Source organism: Pempheris klunzingeri, chromosome 18, assembly GCF_042242105.1.
Source record: "Pempheris klunzingeri isolate RE-2024b chromosome 18, fPemKlu1.hap1, whole genome shotgun sequence".
In the NCBI taxonomy this organism is placed as follows: domain Eukaryota; kingdom Metazoa; phylum Chordata; class Actinopteri; order Acropomatiformes; family Pempheridae; genus Pempheris; species Pempheris klunzingeri.
In genome coordinates this window covers 14158039-14185751 of record NC_092029.1, presented here as the reverse complement: position 1 = coordinate 14185751, position 27713 = coordinate 14158039, and the positions used below count along the sequence as shown (strand labels likewise).

Below are 27713 nucleotides of genomic sequence, written 5' to 3'. Positions count from 1 at the left end.
TTCATGATAACTGTGATAAAGGGGCATGCGGTATGTTCTGTATGTTCTGCTTGTGGCAAGGTTATGAGGGGAAAAGGGGTGTAATCTCAAACAGAACATGGTATCTACATTAAACCTTGATAATTAAAGGGCAGCTCCACCTGTGCTCCTTTTTGGGTTTTTCAGATGGAAACACCCACTCAACCATTAACAAAAAGCAGTGAGGTCGGTCTGAGCGTTGATGCCCTCCGGAAAACTAAGCCGACCTGCAGTTCCTCGAATGACCACTTGAGGTTGGCTCAAAAAACAAGTCAATTACCTTTGACACTCATGTTGAACTGCCCTTTAAAGCAGAAATTTAACATTAGCTTTAGCATCTTATTCAGTCAGGTAAAAGGCAGCGGCTCTTCTGCTAACAGTGCCAGGGTATCTCCCTGCTGCGTGGAGTGCAGGGCATGTGGAAGGCTGCTGGGGTGACGCTGCGGCAAGCGATGTCTCGCTTGGCTGTTTTGATTTGTTTCTTTTCTGATGTGATTCCACTATGATTCCTGTTTATTTTAAACACATCTTGTAGTTAAGGGGGTAGCTCGCTGTTGCACTGTTAACTCAGACTGTAACATAATCTACCAATTTAGCCTTTTCACCACAGGTAACCCCACCTCGACAACCAGTGTTGACCTGCATATAGGGTGTCCCTCCTAGAGAGCTCCAGTAATGTACTTTAGTACAATTTTGACATACATGTACTTGTGTATTTCCTTTTCATGCCTCTTCTTTTACTTACAATTCATTGTACCTGTTTTATCTATTATATTGTATGTTTTATGTGTATTCTGTACGGCGACCTTGTGAGCTTTGAAAGGCGCCCTAAAAATAAAATGTATTATTATTATTATTATTATTATTATTATTGGGAAATATTGGACTTTTCACTTCACTACCATTATTTGACAGATGTAATTACAATATAGTTAAGAATTTATGAAATGGGATATTTCCTAATAAATATGCCTATAAATACATGCAACCAGAGCTGAAATTATTAGTCAAGTCACACAGAAATAATTAGCAACTTTTCTGTTTCTGAAGTAATTTTTTTTATGTAAAACTACTAAACTGATTGAATGATTTCAGCTTCTGAAATGTGTGAGTTTCATTTTCCTTGTAACTATTTTTCATAATTAATGTTTAGTGTTTTGAGGTTTGGACTATTGGTTGGATGAAAGAAGCACCTCTGGTGCATATGATGCTGTTTCTCACTAATTTCTGAGCATCTGAATGTACATAGTTACATTTCACCACTGAGCATTTTGTCATTTTGCTCAAGGCTTCCTTGAAAATGGGAAGCAACGCATTTCAAGGTCAGGTGACCATCTTATCTAACAGGAAGTTTCCTTTTCAGTCGGGATTCAACAGGAAACCCTCCCAAAATGTACCTAGCAGTGTGCAGTGCATCACAATAACAAAAAACTTTGTTCTCATTGGTCTTAGGACATTAATCACTTTTAAAGAGTTAGCAAATACTCGACAAAATATTGCAGGAAGTCTTGGTTTTTAAATCTTGGATATGTTCCGCAGAGCATTATACATCTATATATATATACATATATCTGTATTATTCACCACAGTAAGCAGGTGTGGTCTTTAACTGTGGTTGTTTTGTGGTGCAGCTTTGGGAAATTACCATGGAATTAACTTTTCCTCACACTCTTGCCAAAACCTCCCTATCAAGTATGTTCTCCTTCTTTGTGAGTTTACACCTTAAATACCTGGCCCTGCCGCAATTGTTTGTCTAGAGAGGCACCATGCCAAAGTAAACTGCCTCTTTAATTTCTGCTGATTACAGAGCAGGTCAAGCAGAAGTATTAAATCAGCGGGACGCAAGTTTTAATGCTGCATAGATTTATTGAAACTGAATGATAAAGCCTGAACCCCACAGGTGGCATTTAAATGATCTCATTGGTGCACTTGCAGGAGGCGCGACACCAAGAGGCAACGTCGCTGTTGCTGCAGCCCCACTCCTCTTTCAGGTCAGGACAGTTACCGTACTTGTCAGTGTAGTGGCAGGGGTTGTCTGGAAGAGACGGAGAAAATGATTCATAAATAAGAAAAACAAGAAACCATTGAACAGATTTCACTTGAGATTGAAGGCCTGTACATAATGTCCTCTAGATAATGACAAATAATCAAAACTAAAGTTCAAATGTTAATAAAACAATTCATTTTTTGGTGTAAAATATACGAAAATAGAATAACACTATAAAATAGGAGCAGGATCAGTAAATGGTGTGATCAAGTGACTGTACATGTAAATTACAAACTCAGAAAAATGGATTTAGTGATAAGTTACTCTTAAAAAATGCCCATTTATCTGCATACAACTATGCAGTCATAGTGTGAACTGAACTACCCATTAAATGTTTATATGGTGCTAGGTGTTAGCCAAACTCCAGTCACTCGGGTGCTATATTTGTCACTTACTGCACAGTCTGTTGTTGCAGTCATCGGGGCAGTCACCGCAGGTGGATCCTGCCTTGTAGGGACGAGCCAACTGGTAGTTTCCGCTGTGATGTAGAGTATAAAAGTATAAGTATAAAAGATTCACACAGCGCAAACATCATCACTGATATGATTTGAGAAGGCAATGCACTTTTTAGTCACTCTTTAATGACTGCTCAGCAAGGTTTGGGGGGACAAATTAGACACAAATTGTAGTTTTTTTCCCTCATTTCTGCTGAGCATTACAGAGCTTTCACTTTAGTGTCTCTAAATGATGATTTTCACATTATTGTGAAAATATTATCTGATGATGTGCTGATGATTTATGTGAAAAATCAACACTTTTTGGACATACAAACATTTGATACAAATACCGCTGATATTAGATAATGGGGTAACACTTAACAATATGGTACACAAAACTATGGTAGTTATTGAGAAATGAGCGAGGAGCAACTTGATAATTAATCAATTGTTAATTAGTAGTTCCTGAATAACATTACTTACTAACTACTCAGTATGATGTACCAGTTTTACAGGGGTGAGGAGTAACTTATGATCAACAGATAACTGATTAATGATTCATTAATAAATTATCTCCCACTCTATTCTCTCTATTATCTCCCACTCTCTCTCTATCTCTCTATACTCAGTGGAAACAACAAAACTGGTGTTAATGTTTACTAAAAGTGAAAAATATGCTTGACTTTCTTAAGAGAAAATATGTTCTGTACTTACGGTGGGCAGTACTGGCAGACGTAGAAGTACTTGTATTGAGCGTTGGGACAGTAGGCCATGGCACAGCCAACTTGGTTGGACCTGTACCAAACAACCTGTGCAGAGAACAAGACATAAGTATAGATATAAATATAGATAAAATCACCAGGAGCTCTTCTTCTGCTTCTTCTTCAGTTTTGTAAGATATATGCGACTGAGCCAGACCAATCAAAATGTGATACATGAGCTCACCTGTGTAAAGTGTCCGACCACTCCTCCGTTGGTAGATCCCACTCCGTAGCGCCAGTCCTTCACCTCGTCGTACCAGGCCTGGATAGCATTGCTCCAGCTGTTCTTCCAGCTGGACATGTACAGGTTCTCACCACAGCCGCTGGCTACAGTTAAACAGGAGGAGAGAGCGATTCTTTAGTCCTCTTAAAACCCAGTATGAACATGCACTTAATTCACAATCAAGAGGCCACTTAATGTGCGGTTTAAGTCAATAAAACCTACTGTGTATCCATCTATTGGTCCTGATGATGAAACATATGGAAGATCTGATCTGCAGTTAAAATATTAGCTCTGTCTTTAAAAGATAACCTAGCGATATACCTGCATAAAATTCTGTAAGACATACAACCTGTACAATGTATTTATTTGTGTTCTATCTCAAAAAATAATAATTGGATGCACTTTAAAAAAATTTCCATAATATACCATGATGATGATACATTCATTCAAATTACAATTCATTAATCCACATCCATCGTTTTATACTTTTAATCCAAACGCAGCCACAATTAGGTTCACTTTAATGGTTGATTCAGTTAAGTTTGTCTAAAATGCTCCGACAAGAATAAAATGCTTACAAACATGTTATTCAAACTTGTTAAGTAACAGTAGTTCTCACTCATCTGTGTGCTTGTAAAATTACAGTGTGGCTGATGTTTTGTAAGATCTGGTTTAAAAGATGTAAAGGTGCTATAATGAACTCACTGCTGATCACTCTGTCACTCTTGGAGCTGTGCCCCATGGCGCAGGTGTTGGCCAGACTTTTTGTTAGATATGGGTTCAAAAATGTAAAGATGTTATGGTGAACTCACTGCTGATATCTCTGGAGCTACGAGGGCTGTGCTTCATGGAGCAGCTGTTGGCCCACCTCCGAGCGTTGGCTGCGGCCTCCTCATTCCAGCTCTGTGGGGAGGAGAGGACAGATCAGCCATTAAAGATGTAAACCACTACAGCATATACACCAGGAAAGTCCTGCGTGCTTGTCTGGAAAATCTGAAAAAATGTTATGTCTTTCTAAAACGCTGTACGATATCAAATCAAGCACTAACTAGCACTAGCACACTATGTATTTGAAATTATTATTTTGATACATTATCAGTACGTTACCATTTCCAACATGTTGCTAGCACTGGGCTGGACATTTCTTCTCAGCTCATTATGCTTGTGCACAATCTCATCTTTTTCAGCCTGAGTAATGTCCGTTGAGCCGCCACCGCCGCCGCCGCCGCCCCCATGGCTGCTAAAGGCTAAATAAACCAAAAACAAGATTTTGTGAAGTTTTAATGTGAATGAATATACAAAAACGTATCATATAATAGTAGTAATTACAAACACTTACCATCCTTCAGGTAGGGTTTTCAGAGATGAGAGAGAAAATAACGGTTAGTTTATTGCCCATCAGAAGCAAAAAGGAAGACATTTTTTAAAAAGCTAGATTTTTTTATAATAACAAACTAAGAAATAAACGCTCAGTATAATTCGGTATTAGAAGACACTTACAAACCAGCCTGCAGAGATGCCTGGCACCTGAAGAACAGCAACGAGGCCCAAGACACACAGGACGGAGAAAGTGTACATAGTCATGGTTGAGTCCAGGACTGTCTGCTTGGGAGAGCAACAGGTGTGATTTATATACACAGGCTCACTCAGACACGTTAGAAATGAACACACAAACTCCAGGGCATCCTGGTTATTAGCCTAATAATCCTATAATTGTTCAGCATTCTCACCGGTTTGGTAGGATATCTTGAAGCCCTTGAGCCTCTGGATCCTGTTACTTGACCCCTGTACCTGTAGGCTACCTGCCTGCCTGCATGAACCTTTTACCTTTCGATAGCTGTTCCTGCTATCCAGGGAATTAAATTCTTCTTCTGTTTGGACTTACTAGGCAGCATATGTATCTTCATCTCTTCAATAAAACCCCTGAAGTGTTACTGTCTGAAGGGGTTGTCTGCATTTGGGTCCATTACCTATTGCCTCGCTCACACCCGCTTGTGAATAGTGTTTATTATCTTGACATCCAGTTTGTTAAGCTCTCAAAATCAAGCTATATTGTCCTCAAAGGGATTTTTTTGCAGCCATGTGACACATAGAACATTTTCAAAGTTTAACAAAAGGCATGGTAAAATACATAAAACATTTAATAAAAATATGTTATACCATGTACGTAAAGATATGACTTAGCTCAGCTAACAACATACATATAGACTATTCTCTAATCTCATCTATATTTCTATCTATACTTTTCTATTTTTTATTACAGCCTTCTAATTTCATTTTGTTTTGGGTAATGCTCTACGTGTTTTAATCTTGTTTTGTGTCTTGTTTGTACTCTTGCACTTACTTGTAGTCTGAATGTTACTTCAGTCCTTCTTTCTGTTTTGCATCAGGGGCCAATACAGCATGTTTATTTGTTTGTAATAGTATCTGGTGCCCAACTAATATGACAGACATGTTGTGCAATATGCAGGGCAAAATCTGTTACAGCATTGTGTTAAAAATAAAAAGGTACGACAATAAATAAAATATAAATGAGAGTGTAAAATATCTATCTATCTATCTATATCTATCTATCTATCTATCTATCTATCTATCTATCTATATATATATATATATATATATATATAGATAGATAGATAGATATAGATATACTATATATATATATATATTTTTTTAAATTTATATATATATATATATTTATATTTATATATATATATATATCCAGATAAAAGTCCTATAGCAGCAGCGGCCGTGGGTCCCTGAGGATATTTGAGTATACAGGATATGTACAGAATATAGTAAGATGCAAATGATCAGGGCATGGTGGCCTGCAGGTATATGCTGAGCTCAGAGGGAGAGGGCTCACTCAGCACCAACGACCCCCTGGGGCGTGTGCTCAGGTCCCTGCTGTTCATTCTAATTACTCACACAGTCACACAATTATTGATTTCACTTCAGCGTTCAAAATCATCATTCTCCAGAAGTAGGTACAGTTTACTGGATTCAGGATTCAGAGGCTCAGGGGACAGCTTCCAGATGCCCCACTGTGCTGGTTGTCAATAAGATTTTTCCTGATATATTTTTTTTTTACTTTTGGCAATACAGCAGATTATCTAATTAATTCAAGATTCAATTCATGATTCAAAGTTTAGGGACTTTATTGTCATCCATCTGCGTTTCCCCTAGTCCAAAGAAATTCTGATATGATTGCTGGCTTTTGAAAATCTGACCCTGAACCCCTAGTTTGAATTTGGAGCAACATGCAGACTACACGTAGGTGCAAGAGTACAAACAAGATACAAGATGGGTACAAAAAAAGATTTTAAAAAAACAAGATACAAACACGTAGTGGACAAAAAATATTACAAGGCTGACAAGACAAATCAGAATATGTAAATGAGAGTATAAAAATAAGTGTAATGGTCCAATGGCAGCAGTAGCTTGTAGGATATTTGTGTATATTGTGGATATTGCTGTATCATTTACCAACAGAACTGGGGAGAGGAGAAGCAAAATATAAACAGTAGCAGCAGCAGCAGTTTGAAGGTCCCTGAGGATATTTGTGTCCAGAATATACACCGTGTGTACTAAGGTGGTTAAGTCAGGTAGGGTGTGAAGTGACCAAGTCACTATTGCCTTGGACTTGTAGCCACATACCACTTCCCAGTCACAAGTGATGCAGCTGCTCAGGACACTGTCATTTCCAACATTTCAGTTTTAGATGTCCAGCTTCTAAAATATGAAGGTTTGCTTTTCTTGCATTTATTTATTTGAATGTAGTTTTAATGATTTTGAGGTTCAGATTATTAGACAAAACATAGATAGATAGGTGAATAGATAAAACATGAAAATAATAATTTGTTGCAGGCATCCATACATAAAATCATCACAAATCAGTAACATATATGAATGTAATGTATAATATTTATAAATAGGAGACTCACAATGTCCATTTTTCTGCTTTTCTGCTTCTGAGTACTTTGACTCTTTTGTTACCCTAAGTACACTTTTTCATTGTAATTGCAGACTTTAACTTTGGCAACATTTTCCTTACAATGGACTATTCTTAAGTTGTGGTATTAGTATTTTTATTCAAGTAAAGGATCTGAGTGCTATATATATATGTACTGGTTACTTTTACCCCCCTGAGCCTTGAACAGCAGTTTAAATGAAACCATGTGAATAGTTGGCAGAACAAGGACAGAAACTGGCTCTTTGGTGTAAAGCACTGGTTCCCAACCTGGGGTCCAGGGACCCTCAAGGGTCCTTGAAGGGGCTCCAGAGGGTCCCCAGAAAAATTGGCAACATTTAAATTTCTATTTTATTCTTATCATAAGGGGTCACAAGCAAAATAGTTTAGTTAATGATTAGTTTAATCATTAACAGAGCAATTTGTAAGCACTATACCTATATATGTGTTTTTGTGCAAGATATTATTATTATATTAATGAATTGTGAATATTTTCTTCTGAAACGTAGTGGATGAAAAAAAAACCTGGATAAGGTGGAAATCCTTACTCTTACCACTAAATTGCTTACCACAGTGCTTGACTGAAGGTATTTAGTTCCCCCACTGATGACATACTGCAGTAGATACAACACCACCTGTGTAATAAATGTGCTTCTACTGCTGCATCTACTAAAGGGCGACTCATTTGTCATACTGGGTGTCTGTGAGACTGTGTGAGACAACATCATCAACCACCACAACACGCACTAAGTGCAGTGTGTTGATCTGCTCCCCTCCTGCGATGGACACTTGTAGGTACAACAGCCACTGCGCACGCGCAGAGCCGTCTGCAGCCCATATTAGCTCCCAGACATCATCACAGGTTGAGCTGAGCATCCTCTTCCACACGGACGGACCCCTTCTTTTTCCCCCCATCTATCTCCGCTCCTTTTTTCCTTTTCTTTCTTTAAATCCTCCTTCGCTGCCGCCGCGGTGTGAACCCCGACAACAGCACGGAGGGAGCAGAAGCCATAAGATGAAGAAGCGATATGTGGACGCGAGCAGGCTAAGGAAAATGAAAAAACTGAAAATAACGGAGAAGCTGTCTGAGAGGTAGCTGGCCGCCTGGCGGGGGCTGCTTTTGTTGTGGTGCTCCGTCTTTGTGTAAATGCGAGCCGTCGTCACCTGTCTGCCTCTCAGCCCGTCACCTCTCCGGTTTGAGGAGGCAGAGAGGAGACAGGGCGGCTCTCATGCTGCTGCTGCTGATGATGGTGATGCTGATGATGCTGATGATGATGTTGTTGTTGTTGTTGAGTGACTTGAGCCGACATTGTTTACTGAGAGGCAGAAATCAGCAGCTGTGTGCAAGTTAGCGTCGGCCTGCTCCTCCTCAGGCTGTGTCCTTCACATAGCACCAGATCACACCTACAGTTAACCAGCCGTCATGTTAACACTAACATCTGCCTTTTGTTGCGTCTAAAGAACAGCGGCTCGTTCCGCACAGTAACGCACTGTTTGAAAGCGTCTAGACGGAGTCCAGACAAGAAAAGACTGCCTCTGGAGAGAGAAACCACTTGTTTTAACCGTGCATTGTTTAGCATGACAAAGAGAGGAAAATCAATGTAATGATATGTTGTGTTTTGAAAATGCAAACTGTTCTTTTAAGTGTCTTTAAGTGTGAATTCGCCAGATGGCTCCTTTTTATTGTGGAATAACTTTGGATATTTGGCAGCTATGATTAAAAAAAAACAACAACAACCCTTTAACCTGAATTAAAACATTACACTCTTCTGTTAATGTTACAAAGGCAGATTTTAACTTCTTTAAATCATTTAAATCATTTAAAATGCTGCAATCCTCCTTTTCTCTTCCTCCTTATTCTTAAAGATGAAATATAGTTTTTTTAAAAAAATATGAAATACTTGATTATTTGGCAGTTATGTTTAAAATATAAGTGAGATAAATTCAAATAATTAATTAGAATAGTAATTAAAATAGAAGCAACATTATAAGGTGGATATTAACTTGGTCACTCTTTGTCCCCCCCCCCCCCCCCCCCGCGTTGCTCTTTTTAGATGAAATATTGCTTTTTTTATTGTTGTGGAATGACTTGCATGTTTAATATCTATTATGACTTGAAAGATTAATTCAAACGTGTCGTATCAGTGCCATTAAAAGGGAGATTTGAACTTGTGTATGTGCAGTAGGGTGCTGCGGTGCTCCCTCTCTCCTCCAGATGAAATATTGCCATGGTTACCAAACAAAGAAGGGGTGATGTGATAGCAGCCTATGGATGAGCAGAACAAAGGAGGAAACCACAGCCCTTGTTTGGCTCGTGGTCGCCCAATAAAACGAACGAGGGAACCGTCATTGTGCTTTAGTGCCTCTAATTAAAAGGACAGGCTGCGTTTTTAAGATGCAGCTGCTCGATTGCAGGTTTAGCAACGTGTGTCCGATTTACAGTCTTCTTTTGGCTTATGTGTGTGTGTGTGTGTGTGTGTTTAATGCCTTGGCTTAAGAAGCTTCTTTGTATCTGAGATGTCTTTATTTACTAGACTCTTGGCCCGGAATACACATTTTTACATTCATCCAAAGTGAACACACCCCCGTGCTGATCCAGTTTTTACTACTCCGCTCTTTTTGCAGTGCGTACACCGTCCTGAAGTTTATGATGATGTGGACGCTGGTGCTGCTGGCGGATTTCATCCTTGAATTCAGACTGGAGTATCTGTGGCCCTGCTGGCTCTTTTTTGGGAGTGTGTACACCACTTTCCACTGCCATGGGCTGGTGAGATGAGATTTCCTACTGTGTGATCACATACTGTGTGCACGTGGCTCACATGATGATACTCCCACACGGTGAATCCAATGCATTTTTACTGACATTAATGTTTTCTTTGTTCGCAGGTTATTTGTGTTGTTTTTGTCTGTGCTGCCTTCACTCTGGACATCTTTTGTTTAATTTTTGTTCCTTTGCACTGGCTCTTCTTTGTGGCGAGCACCTATGTATTATTCAATTACATATGGCACACAGGTGAGTACGCGGATTCTTGTTTAATTTGTTCTGATTTTGCCCAAACATGTTACAAACTCTGTTCCTCTCTTTAGCGAGCCACTCATAAATATAATTGAATTAGTTGTGAATTTACTAGAATGAGTATTTGAATTTTCACCTGATTACTTCATGTTTTTCTGCAGAGAAAGGCATCTGTATATCGACGGTGTCTCTGTGGATTCTGCTTGTGTACACAGAGGCTTCACTTCGACTCAAAGACCTTAAAACCTCTCATGCCAACCTGTCCCACCTTTTTGCAGCTCACTGGTATGTTGATTCAATCTGAATCACCCTCTCTGAATCAAGATTTCTTGCATAAGACGACTTTATCTGCAATAAAAACCATTAGAATTAAACTTTTATTAATTCCCTGTGTGATATTATGACTCTGCCTTGATGCTTGAGTGAACTCGCTTTGATGCTACTAGCTAATGACAGATCGAGTATGAAATGAAAGATGGGAAAAATATGCATAAATCTATTAGTAGCGTAACCATTAATAATAGAAATCTGTTAGCAAAGATGTGTTTATGTCTTCATAATGAATCTGTGTCTTTTCCCTTTGTTTTCAGCATTGGATATCCTGTTGTGTATCTGGGGTTTTATGCCACCTGCTATTTCACCAACATCTTTAAGCTGCGCATACAGAAAGCTGTGCAGAGCGAGAATGACTTCCACATGCACCTCCTGCAGCACTCGCTCCCTCCAGGCCTGCAGGTTTACCCCAAGACCGGCACAGAAGGCAGCAGCAGTGAGTCTCCTGCACCATGCACTTATCCAAACTTGTATCTCACAATCATAGTAGAGTGAGACCATTGACCTTTTTTTTCTTGTTTCTGCGTCTACTTGCAGGCTCAAAATGGAAGGTGAAGCCTGAGTCGACTCAGTATCAGTGTCAGAACGGTGCCGTCGTGGCCCACGATGACGGACACACCGCAGACTGCCTCCAGATCCGCAGCGAGGAGAGAGCGAGCGCAGAGAAGGGAGCGCAGGAGGTGAGGTCAGCCGAGTCGAACCGGCGGCCGTCATCATCATCGTCGTCGTCGTCATCCAAACCCGGTGAGCCCAGGGATCCGCTCCACTGTGGGGCAGCAGAATCCTCCACAGCCCCGGAAAATCTACCTCAAGATGAGCAAGGAAGCAAAGCCACACGCGCGGCTAAATGCTCCTCGCCAAAAGCCCGCAGAGGCAGCACAAACACTCCTTCACCACCTGCGGGAAGGACTGAGAAGAAACAGAGATCCAGCTCAAAAACAGTCAGCCCCATCCGGGACGTGACAGACAAGAGCGCTACGGCAGCTCAGAGCTACCACGCTGAACAGATGAAGTACGCCACTGCAAACTTGTGAAATTAAGCACATGAAGATGAAATCAGGGCCGTTTTTCTCTGTAATCTTTCTCTATTTTCTGTTCAGGCTGGATCAGGAGCTGAGGAGGCTGAAAGGCGAGCTGCAGACGAGCAGGCAGAGCGAGCAGGAGCTGCGAAGTCACATCTGCAACCTGACCAACAGCGAGAGGAGCCTGAGACCAGAGGTTTCGCTGCTCCGACAGTCCAACATGCTGCTCCAGAGCAAGTGAGTCATCCACCACATCCACTGCTGAGAGCTCGTCTCTGGCTCCTTCTGTGGGCTGCCTTACACACTGCATCAGTCTATAAATAAAAAGTGAGGCCGCGATGAAACGCTGCTGGAGAAGCTGGACCGTAATTAATATCACATAAAGTCATATTTCATAGAGAGATTGTGGCTCACGATTCTCATCCTTCTGAAATCTGTCACCGCATGAAATCTTAAACACACGAGAATGTTTAATATTATGTGCATTTTTTATTTACATGGTTTGGAGTCACTAAAACACCTCTTGACCCCTTGAATCGGTTTTGATTGTTCTTGTTCTGTTGAATACTTGAGCTTATTAAGGTAACTGTTTCATAAGTATCACATTACAATGACAATTACTTAGTTAATTAATTTGTGCATCAATAAATTCATAAAATGACATATAGTAAAGTGAGATTTTCAATTAAAATCTTGATTATCTCTGTGTCGATCGATTGATCCATCGTAGCAGGTCTAGCTGATATGCAGTTAACCACATTTACAGACATTTTCCCCAAAGATTTAGCTCAGATTCAGTCGATTAATGCAGAATTATGATCCAAGCGCAAACAGGAATAGTACCAGGCGTTATTTTTCTATTTTGTCTCATTCCTTATCATGTTTTTCTTGTTTATAGAATAGAAAAATGTCCCTCTGCAGTAGAAGGAAAAACATATTAGCACTCAAAGCACAATGATAACTGAAAAAAAATCAACTTCTTTACTCCATCCAGTCGCAGATGAACTCTCAACACATCAAACCCACATCCACCAGCCAGAGGCTTTACATCTCGTTTGAGATGAGCATGTTATGCACAGTTATGATCTGCACCACCACTTTTGATGAGACATGCTCCAGTTTTCAGAGCAAGGTGCTCTCCTGTGACTCAGCGACTACAAGGATGATGAGAATTTAACATTCCGTCTGTTTTCCAAGGCGTCGCGAAGTTAATCTCAAGTCTGTTGGCATGTGGCGTCGACCCACTTATTTATGTTCATCATTTAAAGGGAGTTGAATGCTTTTCCCTCCAGGATTCTGTGTCTGACTAAAACCAAGCAGAGGGACAAACAGAGCAGTGCGATGCTGGAGAAGAAGACCCGAGCAGAGACGGAGGCCAGACTGTGTGTTGAGAAACAGTTGGCTGAACTTCAGGCTCAGAAACAGGAGGAAGCAGCCAGCACAGCACGGAGCCTAACAAACAGGTAATCACACCTCCTTGTTACTGAAGAGGCTTCGTGCCTTGAAAGTAAAGCTGGATCTGCACTTATATGCTACTGAGTACACTGTAATTAAATGCTGAAGACTGGAAACGAGGGGGAAACAGTAGCCTGGCTCTGTCCAAAAGTAAGGAAGCTGCCTCCCAACATCTCTGAACCTCACCAATTAAAACTGTATATCTTATTTGTTCAATTTGCACACCAACAGTTCAAAAGCACAGAATTTGTGGTTTAAGGGGAGATATTTGCAGGGCTGTTTCTTGGGAGTCACTAAAAAATATAACCCCCTGTCAAAAGCACACACTTTTATTTATGTACTCGTTATAAGAAATGAGATATAAGATGATCAGTGAGCCTTGGAGGCGTTAGTAGGCACACATGGTTCCCTTTGGACAGAGCTAGGCTAGCAGTTTCCCTCTGTTTCCAGTCTTTGTGCTAAGTTAAGCTAACTGTAGCTGTAGCTTTATATTGAAAGTACAGACATGACAGTGGTGTCCCACTATTCCTTTAATGCACACATGAGTTTTTACAGGTTGATATTTTTCCTTTTTATTATTTTATTAATATAAAAAAAGAATGCAAATGAAATGTCATGTTTCTTTCTGTGTAAACTGGTCTTCATTTCCCATGAAACTCCTCTCTTATTGCTCAAAACTGTCATTCTCTCCGTCTCCTACACCAGGCAGGAACACTGTGAGACCCAAATGTTAAGGAAAAGGGTTAAAGATCTAGAGACAGAGTACAAACAACTACAGCTGGAGTATCAAGTGAAAGAGAGTCGTGTGGTAGATCTAGAGAGTGATGTTGAGGTATCTTTTTGCTCTATTTGGGAATGAACCTGTGAGTTTAAGTGTCTGTGAGTCTCAAGTGTTCCAGTACTTGGTTGTCCTCAGTTTGGCCATGTAGTCTGTTTGCTGTTTTCCGTCTGATTTTGATGTCTATAAGTCCTTGTCTTTGTGAATTTTTTTTAGAAAAAAAAAAACGGTTTTCACTGGGGGACAATTACTAGTTTCTTTAATCTATTTTATTTTGGCCTGCAGTCATCATATTGCACTTTGTCATCATATCAGTCTGAAGTAATGCTGTATGGGTGTTTTTGTTGTTTTGGCATCAGGTGTGTACATTGCGTACTGTGTGGTATTTGATTTCATTTTAGTGGCATCCTCTTCATGACGCATGCTCAAACTGAAGCCAGGTCTTTCATAAAAACACTGCACTGCTTTAATAAAAGAGCACAGGTCACCTCCCTCCGAATGTGAGGAAGCTGTTCAAAGTTAATGTTAACACAGAAAGAATCATCCCTCTTAGCGTCTCTGTAATAATGTGCAGCTTTCATGTTTTTTGAATGGCTGGCCAAATTCATCATCAGTGTGTGGAAATGCTTTTCTCTATGATGCATTGGTTCCCTAAGTGAATTACGGCTGCAACTAACAGTTATTTTTACTGTCCATGAGTATGTCGAGTGTTCCCTCGATTTAATCGATGGTTTCTTGGCCTGTAAATGGTGAATAATGACGATCGGGGTTCCTCAAAGCCCAAGATGACGTTTTCAAATGTGTTATTTTGTCCACAACACAAAATATTCACTTTACTGTCACAGAGGAGTGAAGAAACCAGAAAATAGTCATACTTAGAAGCTGGAATTTTTTACCAAATTTCTTAGAAAAATTACTCAAACCGATTAATCGATTATCAAAATAGTTGGCAATTAATGTAATAGTTGACAACTAAACGATTAATGGTTGCAGCTCTGAAGTGAACAAACCTGAACACAAAAGATGCTCTGACTATGAAACTTTAAAGATACTTAGGAAACCAAAGCACCGTCTCCCCCAGGTGGTCCATTGATGTTTCACACGTTCTCAGTGTTTTGATGTGTTTTTTGGACTCAGGCTTTGGAGAAGTACCGCTGTGTGGAGAAAGAGACGGACATGCTGCTGTCCACTCTGTCAGCCATGCAGGAGAAAGCTCAACATCTGGAGTACAACCTGAGCGCCGAGACTCGCATCAAGCTGGACCTCTTCTCGGCTCTGGGAGACGCCCGCAGACAGCTGGAAATCGCTCAAGGTTGCCACTCCTTCTCTGAGCTTTTGTTCTGTCTCCCTGTGCAACTTAATTTTAAATTATTGTGCAGTCGTAGTGCCTGTGGTGGATGACTTGCTCGGCTTACTGCCTCTGCTAAAAGGGCTATTCTGTGTTTTAAGCCCTGATTCTTCCTCCATATGTTTATTAACAGGATATCTCAAAAATTAGCACCAGATTACCATGAACCAAAGAGCCTGCACAGATTTTTGTATTAACAGACTGTCTGACATTGCAGTTTTTTGACCATTCATACTCCAAATGTGATCCAGATTTGACCAGACGTGATACACAATTCATTTTCATGACCTTTCATGACCTTAGCCTGCAGATGGCGCTACACAAACATGAGAAACAAAACTCAGTCATTATTAGTCTGACTTGAAATTTTGGACAAAAAGTCGGCGTATTGCCAGAAAAGATAATTGACTATTACTCTTTCCCCGCTTCTATCTGATCTGCAGTCGTCATAGAGTTTTTCTTTTTTTCCATTTGTGTCATTAAGGACATTTGGTATCAGACACATGGACTTTACATAACCGTAGTTTTTCTAGTTGCAGAAGCTGAAGGGAGGAGAATAACTCCTAAGAATCCAGCTTCATAAACAAGTTAAAATATTCTGAACATGCTGTCGTCTCCACCCCCTCACACGCACTTACATTACGCCTGTCTGACAGATAAAGTAATGAAGCAGGACCGGGAGATAAGGGAGATGAAGCAGAAGATCGCGGAGGTGATGGCCGTCAGTCCCGGCGTATCCTACATGGCTCCTCGGCCCCCGGTGCCGCAGTATCTCACCAAGCTGATCAACTCCGAGCGCTACATGCTGAATCCACGGGCTCTGATGTACCAGTGTCTGAAGAAATAAAGGATGTCATCGCCTTTTTCAAATCCTCAGACCTCTTTGGCAGACCCCTCCGTCATAAGCCACGAGGGGAATGGATTTTATCGCAGAGCTAAATGACACCATGAAGTCATCTACTTCCAGCTATAAGTGGAACCAGAACGAGCCTCCACAAGTCGAATGCCTTTAGCTGCACTGATGGTGCTATTGACATTATTACAGATATTTCCTGTTTCATCGACAATTGAGGAGTTTCACTCCAAAATATCTAATATGCAGAGCTGCTGTAGGCACAATTTTTATGTAACAATACACTTGTCCTAACAGCATAAACCATCTAGTTGGGATTCAAGAGAGAAAAGCACAACATTTCTTCAAATTCAGACCCTGTAGATTTGTCTAAATGAGAATCTGGTATTGGTTGGGATATTTTCCAGGCAAGAGACAAGTGACAAAACAATGAAATAAGCTTTTCCTAAGCTAATTTGAATGGTCCCAGATGTTCTGCCTCTCTTGTCTGTAGGCTTTAATGATCTCAGCGAAGTAGGCATGAATCTGCTGCTAATTCAATGTCACATGATTTCTGGATATTGAAGATCAAAATTTAACTCATAAATCTTGCTCGCCCCTCTAACAAACTTCCTAATGAAGCTTTGAAAGACCCAGTGACTATAACATATTTCCTGCCGTGAAAGTAAAACTCAGTAATATTCGTCTTCATCAGAAGTATAATACTGACAAAGGTGTAGGATTTTACAGACTGCTATAACCTTTGTTTTAGTTAAATGGATTGACTGATGTGGCTCTGCAGTGATATTGACTAAAGCATTCAAAATAACATGATCAGAATTTTAAATCTTGTTTATGCCTTTGAGACAAATGACTTCTTTAGTGCAACAAAAGCATCTAATGAGTCTTTTTTTGCAGCAGACATTTTAAACTGTGTCTGTGTTGTATTCAGGTTTCCCATTAAGTCATGACAGTGTGAGCGCATTCCTTCTGAGACGTGTCAAAATGTCCTCTGTGAAAAAAGGCCCAGTCAGATATGAAGGTTCCATGCTGTTGATTCAGCGGTAAGAACTGTGAACCATATCTCGATATATGTCTCAATATGATTGTAGGGAGATGATAAAATGAAATAAACCTTTATTTGATAAGATATAAATATTAGGTCCAAACAGTATTCTATATACAATTCTCTCAAAACTTAAAAAATTATTACCTGACATCAGCATATTAGATTTAAAATCAATTTTTAAGGAAGATATGCAACAAGATGCTCTTGTCTATGCCTGTAAATACTGCGTTAAGATGATTTCACTTGTGCTGAAATTCAGATGAAAGTCATGGGTTCATCAAATTAACACCTAAAAATCTAAAATACACTTTTGTGTGACCCCACAGAGTTTTTTTGTGCGAAGCTTCTCGAGTTTTGTGAGTGACGATTAATTGTCGGAGTGAGCTGATGAAGTTGAGGCGATGCAGTAAACAGAGCGGCTATTATCTGTCTTTGTTTCAGCTGACAGCTAACAGCCACATTTTGATGGCCGGCAGCTGTCGACTCCACAGCAGCGAACTCCTGGAAAAGAGAGAAAGTGTGAAAAGGCAAACTGAGTTGCTGCCACTTTGTTTGGTCGGCCAGAATTAGAGTTTGTCCATGAGTTGTGTTGACCAAACTCAGTTCATGAATTTGATTACTGTGCCTATATACATTACTTTCAACCCTGGAAGTAAAACACAAATTTAATGTGAAAGAGTAATGTGTTTGAATTGAAGTGCTATGTACTGTTTTTGTAGTTTTTTCGTTTCTTTTCTTTTTTTACTTAACAATGTACAGAATTGAAAATACCCACGCAGTTGAAAAACACTCATGAACTGGATGTCGCCATTTTGGTAGCTTTTTATTTAGAGTGCGTTTCTAGGGTGTTTTATATCAAAACTATTTTTAGTCTCGCTGTACTTTTACTATACTGCTGTAATTTTGTACGGCAACGTGTTTGTCAGCATGAAATGTGTTTTATTCAACTGTTATTTGAGCACACATTGTGACTTTAAGTATGTACATGAATATACTTGTACAAGGGCTACAGTTTCTTAAAATTTTGAACAAATGATTAATTCAAGCAGTGACGCTCTGAGGGTAGAGGTCACACTCCTGACACACCAGGATGGGGGGTTTTTGTATAAATAATTTAAACAATTGTATTTTGTCTCATTTGTGTCTTTTTGTACATTTTGTACTTTGAGCGTTACTCTGTTTTCTAATGTTAAAGGTAAATCTGCACCAAATTGTACATTTTCCACAATGCAAACACACAACTGAACACCTGGGGAGCCAAGTTATGTAGATGTAAACATACATGTAATACTTAAGAGGAAATCCTTCTAATAGACATAAATACACCAGTGTCACCTGCATACATGTGACAGCCTGCTCCATAGTGTATGGTTCAATATATAAGTGCACCGAGGACAGAACCCTGTGGAACTCCATTTTACCTTATGGGTGTCTTCACATAGAAACCAAAGCAGATTTTCACCTGGCATGATTGGCAGAGAAAGACAAATAATTTCTAATTCTTTACAATCTTCGTACAAGCCTTCATGTTTCTCTTAGGACACATCCCGACCTCAGTTTGGGAACCACTGCATTTAAGGCCAAACCAAAATGCTTCTGTCCTAAATCTTCTTCCAAAAATACTGAAATTGTTGTGGTGTAATGCTTATGTGGTTTTCTGTATTGGCGGAAATCCCCTCGTACAGCAAGTTCACACCAAACAAAGACCTGAAGTGCTGATAGTGTAAATTTTTATTTCAGGAAGTGAAAAAAGGGGGTTATGCATTGCAGAGACAGAGCACAGTGTCCAGCATACAGTGTACAAGATGGTTACAAGCATGCCAGGCAGTCCCACACTTGTATCTTGCATTATCTACAGACCCTGTCAGAAGGTAGTCACAGCATAGAGAAGACGAGGCTGGATGAAAAACTAAATCTTTAATGACGCCATTTCCAATTTGTCTTAAGTTCCTCCTGTTAGTGTGAAGGAGCCAGAGGCCACAGGACATTTCCAACATAATATAAAAGTATACAGCAGTGCAAACTAGCAGAGAGATCCCCAAACAGTTAACATATAAGGGTGGTCTGAGCCAATAACTGATTATCTACGTGGGAGGGCAAGTTTTAGCTCTGGTGTCACGCAGAATACCTCAGCCATGAAGGAAACTAATGATTCAGAGCCACAAAATCTAAATGTTGACAGGCCTACACTGACGAAACTTCCTCTGCATGATAAATTATTGGAATCTATCACCACCATCGTTAAAATGATAAAGCGAACCAACTCCAGAAGCAAGCTTGTTGCATGCATCAGTTTCTATTTCGACATAGAAAAGCACACACGCGCTCCCCAAACCTGCAGACGAAAACACGGCAGATCATGTGCTTCCACGCGAGGCATCTTCACATGGATCTGACCAACCTCTCCTGTGTAAAATGCCACCTAAATACAACTTTTTATTGGTCTAGCCCTAATCAGTAAGTGCTGTAACGGGCTACTTGTAAAACAGGAGCTACAGTAGTAGTTGGACCACAATTAAGTGACAACACCCTCCTTTTCAAAGAAACGGCTTGATTTTAAAGAAGCAACTAAAAGCATACATTCACACAACCACTGGGCTTAGTGCTGGAAGTGAATTACAATACACACTCGAGTACACAAATAAATAGATTGATTTTTTCATATTTTAGCCGTAGCTCTTCGGATTGTGTTGCGGCTGCATGTTTCATGACTACGTTGAATAATTACAGAATTTTGAAGTAAAAGTGACGCTGTATCTGTTGCATTACTAGCTTGATGCATTTGAGTCTTTGAAAACCGATACAAGGTAGGGAGATGGCCTCGCTCCGCTGCTCAAGAGAAAGTTTAAAGGACCAGACAGCCAGACTTAACCTTACAACAATACATACACTTCAGTATGCCAGGACAAAGAGGTTTTTTCATACAGACAACTATTTAACAGTTTTAAGTAAAAACGTTTAAAATACAGTTTTAATACTGACTTAAGGAAAATACTGCTATTATGCATTTTTAATTTGGCTCACCTCTACCATTTCTTCACTACTTCAGAACTGAGAGAAATAAGCCAAAAGGTGAAAACATTTGTATTTTCCTTGAAGTTGCAACTAGAATTTCCTCTTTTAAAAGAGAAGCAAATGGCTGTATTGGGTGGGAGGAAAAAAAAACAAAAACAAAAAAAAAAAAAAAAGATGGAAAGCAACAACCACTTAGTGGCAGCTTTTCCCACCAGAAGATACAAGGACAGGCTGCAGGATCCGCAACCAGACCAAGGCTTCCTCCTCTATCCTCACAAAGCTTTCCTGCAACTTAGAGGTGGAGCAAAAAGCTAGTCCTGTCGTAGAGGACGAGGAGGGCTGAGAGAAGGTCTATGGGGTCCTCCGCTACGAGGAGACAGTCACCGGATTGAGGGAACCGTTCCGGCTGTAGAACTTTGAAAAGGCCTCTTCAAGAACAGATGCAAGTCGTGGCTGATCGCCCTGAAATTGAGAGAAAGGGAGGTTAAAAACATCTTAGGGGCTCATTTTACCCTCAAGCTGGGCTGCTGGGGTGTGTGAGTGCTCAGGTCAGCAGGGTCACGATGATGAACTCCACTTACCTCACTGATGAATCCCAGCTGAACAAGCTCCACAGCCAGCTCCTGCACGTTCTCATCTGAGCAAAGACACAAGGATATGACAGTCACAGAGGTGTGAAGACTCTTAGTCTGTCCTTTTTTTGTAACAACTGTATAACGTCAGCATTAGGGTTTAAGCCACCAACCCCTTCTCTCTCTCCATCGTGTCTCTAATTTCAACCATCAAATAAAAGCATGAAAATGACCAAAAAGGTGAGGCTAGCATAGTGATGGTGTACATGCCAAGTCTGTTACAACCATTTAGGGAACTTAAGGAAATAAAGATACTCACTTGGTAACAAATCACAGCTTAAGTGCCTGTTCAATTTATCCTCAAGTTTCAGCAGCAGTGTCAGCTGGAAGGAGAATTTAAAAAAAAAAAAAGCCCATTCAAAAGTCTACCAACACATACAGCATGAAAGTACTCATCAGACAGGAAGAACAGAAACTCACGTGATGCTTGGTGCCCTCATCAACAGGCTCAATATTGCACTGCATCTGGAGGACCTGTGGAGAACCGCATTGAAAACAGCTTCATTTACATAAGCACACGACACATCCACATGCAGACTACGGTCAGAAAGGGATCAAGTGCTACATCAGCATGAAGTAGTGACTGCAAATCTTAACTGTGCAAATAAATTATCATGAAGGAAACAACTCGCATAATACTCTTCTAGTGTTTTATTCTACACGTAGACAACAGGGAACCTAAAATTGTACTTTCTATACTCTAAATATCCTCAATTATTTCCATCAACTTTGTGGATAATTAAGAAACTAATCATATGAATATCTAACAGGTTTTGTGGTGAAAGTAATTCACTGACTTTACTTGTGAAAACAAACCGTAAGCATTTGTTAACATTATCTGACAGAGATCTGATTTCTGTGTGCTCCCACATGCCAGTCCTCACCTTCCTGGTCTCCAGCTCTGCGGGTTCAGGAGTTGGGGTTTTCACCGAGGGGGGCACTATGGGCGACTTCACCGTCTCCTGCTGAGGTTGTTGTGGACATGGTATCCCAAACGCAGTCAGAGGATAGATCCCATTCCTGGTACAAGAAAAGAGGCACAGCTTCAGCTTTGGACAGATTTCTGGAAATGACATCACGCTGTGCAGTTGTGCCCTGAACACCGGAGAATTTTTTATTTTATTTTTTTTTTTAAACTGGGGTTTTACTTACTATGCATGTTGAACACACGATGCCCTACATCAAGTTTTACAGATTATGGACATATTCAGCTGCCATTTTTGGCTTCAGACAGTTTCAGTAGAAGGTGAGCAATTCTCGTGCTAACCAGCAGGCCGAGGCATTCAGCCAGAATCTTCAGATCACAGACAAATAAACAGCGCATTCGTTTCCTAGTATGTTTCCAGCTGTAGCACGATTGTTCTCTTACCTTACATCTTCCAGGAACTTGTCCAGCTCAAGGGCAGGAAACTGAGAGAGCCTGATGCAAAAGGAAACTGTCACTTAGAGTATGAACATTCGGAGTGTGACAAAATCATCAACTGAATTAAACTGCAGAGCTTTTCATTTCACTCCCCACAGAGCAGGTGAGTTCAGGTACAACATTTAAACTAGATCAGAAAATGAAAAGTCCAGACAAAATCTTGTCACAGTGCTTTGTGACATGCAATATATACAGAAAACCTCCACCACCTTCTTCATGCTTGTCATCTCGAAACGTCAGTGTTGGTTTGGTGATGCTCAGACTTACTTCATCTGGACGCCATCTTTAGCCTCAACAATCACCAAGTTAGGGTCCATGTTCTTTGTCATTTCTTCTAAAGCATTTTCTGGAATCATATCTGCAGGTGAACACAGACGACGGCAATCAGATATTCACACGACAGGTTCTTTGAGCCGAAGATACTAATTGCCAGTATTCATACTAATCAAACAAAATTGTGTGTGTGTTTTCACTCACGCTGGTGGCTGACGATGCAGTGTGCAGCCAGCAGCTTGAGTAAGGGCACCTCAAACAAGGCCTGGTGAAACAGCAGCTCCTTAGCTGTGGGTCGCTTACTGGGGTCCACCTCCAGACACTTCTGGATGAATTCCTGAAGAAGCACGAGGAGAAAAAAGTAGAGAAAACTTGTGGATTTCTGTTCCGATTGGCCATCTAGCCTTTAAAGGCTGGCCTCCCTGCCACTCACCCGTTGCAGTGGGTCCTCTAGGGACTGAATGGCACTGTTTATGGCTTCTTGGGACACATAAGACGAATCTCCATTACTCTGGATTTCCAACACAGCCATCTGAGGAAGTGAGTGGACAAAGAAGGGTGGTGACTGGAAGTGATTCATAAATACAAACACGAAACTAAAGTCTCACGGTACGTTACACATTTTGAAGCAATCGGCCATCACTGCAGACCTGATAGTGTTGTTTACTGAATGAATATAAACAGCATTTCCACATTCTCAAACTAACACTATCTTTTTTGATTCACTCTTTATAAGGAACACAGAATGAGGGCTTATGCTCGCCGGCATACGACTAACAGCTCATGGCAGACAGAGGGATGCTCTCACCTCTAAGGCGCACATTCCAAAGGAATAGATATCCACAGCTGTGGTAACGTTGGCAACAGCTGAAAACAGAAACAAGCTGATCAATATCACAGAGACGCTGAGGCACAATGCAACAGTGTCTGGGAGAGCATCTCACCTCCATATTCTGGAGCGAAGAAGTGAAGGCTCTTCTGCTCTTCCCGACAGGTTTTCACATGGTTGTTGATGGTGTCTGGAGCAACTGAAATAAAGGGGGAACGTCTTAATAATGACAACACTAACTCAAGATCTTCAACTACTACAACTTCTAGTACTACTGATAATAATAATAATAATAATAGTGAGGACATCTGTATAGAAAACACAGGGACGTATCACTGGACAGATTTACACTGTCCTGATCTTATGTTCTGGTAGTTCTCTACCTGAGCCGATCTTAATGAGGCCGTTGTGCTGGATGAAGATGGTGTCACAGGTCAGGTTGCCGTGGATGATTGGAGGATCGCAGGAGTGCAGGTAGCTGGACACAAGTGAAGGAAGGGTAAAGTCAAGAAAACATCGCTACCACACCAGGGAACAAATAGCTGCCAGCAGCAGCAGCATTTGCAGCTCATACCTGAGTGCAGACAGTATTTGTGTGCACCAGCGCTTCCAGGCCTGTCAGACAAGAAAAAGGGGACCAAACATAAAAGTCTATGTAAAATAATAATAATGATAATTCATAAAAGCAAGCAGAGTAAAAAGGATTTTTATTGACTGTTCTTGACCTGTCAGCAATATTTCTGAGAAACTTTGGTTACAGCTGAGCTTTCTCACCTTTTCATTCATGGTCTTGTGGTTTTTCTTTGTCTTTTTCAAAAACTGTTTGAGGCTTCCTGAGGACATGTATTCAGTAATGAAAATGACCTGCAGACAAAAAAGAAATGCAAACAAGCGAGAATAAAAAGCTATTACAAACAGCTCTTTTTATTTCAAGTGAGAAAAACGGGACTTGTGAGATGTTCTCCTACCCTCGCTCTGTTCTCTTTGACATCCGCCCAGTACTTGTGAAACTTCACAATGTTCAAATGCTCCAGCTGGATCAAATTGTCGAAAACTGCTTTGACTTTTTCCTGTGTGAAAAAAACAGAACAGATTAATTACTGACACACATTGTTGCATATTTTAAACAGCAGCATGTAACAATTAATTAAAACAGTGCAGAGAATGTTACATCTTTCTCCAAGTCTTAATAACATAGTTGTTTTTCATGGCCTGATCTTCTCTTGTTGGACAGACTGTCTTGCAGGTGAAAGGTAAAACTCCACTGCTGTAAGTGAGACTTAAAAGCACCTCTGGGTCTTATTCATTACTCCTTACAGACCATTAATCATGTTTTTTTTTTAAATAACATTTGTATTTAAAGCTTTATTGGACCGAGAGCACCCGATTTTCTATCAGCTGTCTCTTGCCAAGTCTTTAGCTAAGGCTCAAACTCCAGCAGCTGTGGGTAACAAGCCTTGGTCAAACGCATCCAGTAGCAGGCTTAACACTACTTAGCCCTCACGTTTTTATTTGAAAAAATAAGCAACAGACTGGATCACGGCTCCTGCAGGAAGCCGCCCACCTTTGAGCCACATTCTGTCTTAGGTTTTTATTTCTCACTACTGTGGCCTAGTGCTTGCTCTCCTAACTGCAGACTTGACCAGCTCTGGATAAAAAGTGTCTTGAGTTAACGTTTCTTATGAATTGGAGCCATATAATTAAAGATCGATTGATCTTCAACTGATGCCATTTCTGCAGCCAAGATACAAGTGAGAAAATATCAATGCAAAACCAAAAATGCCAAAAGGTACAAACAAGCAAAAAAGGCTAAATACTTCTTCTGGCATGCTTACTCACTCCCCTATTAAATTTCTGAAAACTGTTTCTGTACTCCACAGGTACTTTGCTACGCTGTTGGCAGCAACAAGTCTAACCACTTGCTTAAGGAGCTTAAAAACCAAAGAAGAAAATGAAAACCAGCAGGCTTCCACATTGTTGGTGAGATCACAGTAAAGAAAGCGACCTAACGCAACAAGAACAATCCTTAAAACCTTGTTCATTCCTTGCAGGTACAGATTCTGTCATTATCGGACAGGTATCGTTCAGACTGTAGTGCACATAACTGCTCCAGACACAGCGAACTGCATTGGCCTGGCACTGCACCCACCTCTTGTAGTTTAAAATTCTTTCTTTCTGAAAACATGACCTCATTCCACACCACCTCAACTCCTTCCTCAGTGTCCATGGCCAAGTATGCATTATCGATCCCAGGGACGTTGCGCTGATTCACCTTCAGGGGGGAAACAAAATAACGGATCAGGCCTTATCTGCACCTCAGTGAAGGTAAACCTGACTCCTCCGCAGACAGATCCCCTACCTCTTCTCTGCGTTTCTGCCAGCGTCCACACGGGCTTTCCTCCAAAATCTCTGACTCATCCTCGCTCTCCTCCTCCTCATCCTCGGTGGCAGCAGTAGCCGAAGCCTGGGTCACCATGGACACAGGGGGAGACACAGAGGACACTTGACCTGCGGGTGCAGCTGCCACAGAGTCCGGCTTCACTTCGTGGACAGTGTCCTGGGCCTGCTTGTTCTCTCCCTCAGACATCTTCTTAGTTGTCAGGCCCAACAGCCTGCTGTGAGACACGCAGACACGAAACACAATATCAGCATCACAGTCAACACACAGCACTCACTTGTTAACAGCTGAGGGAGTAAAATACAAAACTTGGCATGAATAAAACATGGAATAAGTTGCTCAACAACACTGGTATGCACTTAGTAGCTCTTGCTGGCTAACATTGTTGCAGCTGAGGAGGAAACGTTGGGAGTTTGCACAAGAAGTTAGCTGATTTGGTTAGCACTCTGCAGGAAAGGCCATAACATCACAGATATGAGCAGACCGAGCAAAAAAGGTTGGACATACGTGTCAAAGACAGGAAATGTGACGATGCCAGCTCCAGTTTAACGGACTCCCACTGCCGCAGACCACCTCCAGCTGATTTAGTTAGCCTTGTTAGCCACAAATCTTCTTGTTTTCTCAGCTAGCTTTGTGACGCTGCTAGCTCCTTGGCTACGGTGCGTTACTGACTGAACAACAGCGGACAGCGGCGGAAACTACCGGCGAGCAAGTAGTTAGCAAACACCGCTCACAGCCGCGGCTTTGTTCACTGTAACCTCAAATTTGTCTCGATGTTTTACGAGCCAGCGAACTAACTAGCTGGTTAGCAGCCCGCCGCCCCTCGCTGCTTCTCAAGACTCAAGGCTAATGTTAGCCTCTGCTAATGTGAGTAAACTAGGAAATACGGCAGCGCTGCTAGACGCGTTTACTGATTAATAACATCACAACAGTTCACACCGAACTCGACAGAAGAAACAAAGGGAGGGTTAATGATATCATTAAGTTTTATATCCTCGAACACTACGGCTGACTGACTTGAGAGCTAGGTTAACATTTAGCCAGATATGATGGCGACAACTTCCAGATGCACACTGCACTACGAGCTCGGGTACGTCAGAGCAGACTGGGGTTGCCAGGTATAGTTTGTCTGATCCCCCTCTGCAGCCTACAAATCACTGAGGCACCTTGTGGAGTCGTGGGAAAGTAACTCACTTACTCACATGACAATAGTACAGTACAATTTTTAGGTACTTGTACTTTACTTGAGCGTTTCCATTTCCTGCTACTTTCTACCTATAAGTTCTTTATTTTGATATGCACAGAATTAAACTCCCTGCAACAACGCTCATGCGAAATATACAAAAGAAAAGCACACATGTAAAGTGAGAAAAGGAGAATCTAAGACATAAACAGTGCAAAATTTAAAACACAGGAATAAAATATAACCTATATATAAAAAATTAAAACATAATACAAAGGTAAGTGTGCATTAGTGATAAAATAAATCAATTTACTGCACCACTACACATCCTGTTGAACAGGATGTGTAGTGGTGCAGTAAATGTATGTGCATACTGATAATGGGTTATTAACTAGTTTGTACTCCACTACTTCTCAGAGGGAAATATTGTACTTTTTACTCCACTACAGTTATTTGACAGGTTTAGTCATGCCCTTTCAAAGAATAGTTATTTTTCAGATTAAGATTACCAATACAAAATATAATCAACTAATAACTCATGATGTTATTATATCAATAAAACTTTACTGATTCTACACTACACTTATTCGCTGGAGGAAATGAACAAGAAAACATTAATGCATCAGCAATTATAATCCAATAATCTAACTA

General features: G+C 40.7%; 3 protein-coding genes across 4 annotated transcripts; 1 reads left to right on the top strand and 2 right to left on the bottom strand.

The window, feature by feature from the left end:
• Positions 1 to 1870: 1870 nt before the first annotated feature.
• LOC139218162 (cysteine-rich venom protein-like) lies at positions 1871 to 5071 on the bottom strand. Its single transcript, XM_070849720.1, has 7 exons — positions 4983 to 5071; positions 4594 to 4733; positions 4299 to 4389; positions 3448 to 3590; positions 3217 to 3311; positions 2461 to 2543; positions 1871 to 2053 (listed from the first exon to the last, which is right to left on the bottom strand). Exons 1-7 carry the CDS (start codon positions 5068 to 5070, stop codon positions 1926 to 1928), a joined length of 768 nt encoding a protein of 255 aa, XP_070705821.1. The 5' UTR covers position 5071; the 3' UTR covers positions 1871 to 1925.
• A 3379-nt stretch (positions 5072 to 8450) lies between these two features.
• LOC139217912 (macoilin-1) lies at positions 8451 to 16255 on the top strand. Its single transcript, XM_070849413.1, has 11 exons — positions 8451 to 8548; positions 10082 to 10223; positions 10343 to 10469; positions 10634 to 10757; positions 11063 to 11241; positions 11343 to 11817; positions 11906 to 12064; positions 13120 to 13290; positions 13988 to 14114; positions 15198 to 15372; positions 16065 to 16255. Exons 1-11 carry the CDS (start codon positions 8472 to 8474, stop codon positions 16253 to 16255), a joined length of 1947 nt encoding a protein of 648 aa, XP_070705514.1. The 5' UTR covers positions 8451 to 8471.
• A 2762-nt stretch (positions 16256 to 19017) lies between these two features.
• On the bottom strand, positions 19018 to 26933 carry nrbp1 (nuclear receptor binding protein 1). 2 transcript variants are annotated; one of them, XM_070849266.1, is made up of 18 exons: positions 26387 to 26933; positions 25841 to 26096; positions 25631 to 25753; positions 24450 to 24551; positions 24256 to 24345; positions 24056 to 24096; positions 23865 to 23959; positions 23597 to 23680; positions 23461 to 23519; positions 23086 to 23184; positions 22857 to 22989; positions 22647 to 22737; positions 22326 to 22376; positions 21841 to 21976; positions 21377 to 21430; positions 21216 to 21279; positions 20906 to 20961; positions 19018 to 20786 (listed from the first exon to the last, which is right to left on the bottom strand). In XM_070849266.1, exons 2-18 carry the CDS (start codon positions 26066 to 26068, stop codon positions 20691 to 20693), a joined length of 1602 nt encoding a protein of 533 aa, XP_070705367.1. In that variant the 5' UTR covers positions 26069 to 26096; positions 26387 to 26933; the 3' UTR covers positions 19018 to 20690. The 2 variants fall into 2 exon arrangements, with proteins under 2 accessions (XP_070705367.1, XP_070705368.1); XM_070849267.1 differs by having other exon boundaries at positions 25841 to 26093.
• Between the last annotated feature and the right edge of the window lie 780 nt (positions 26934 to 27713).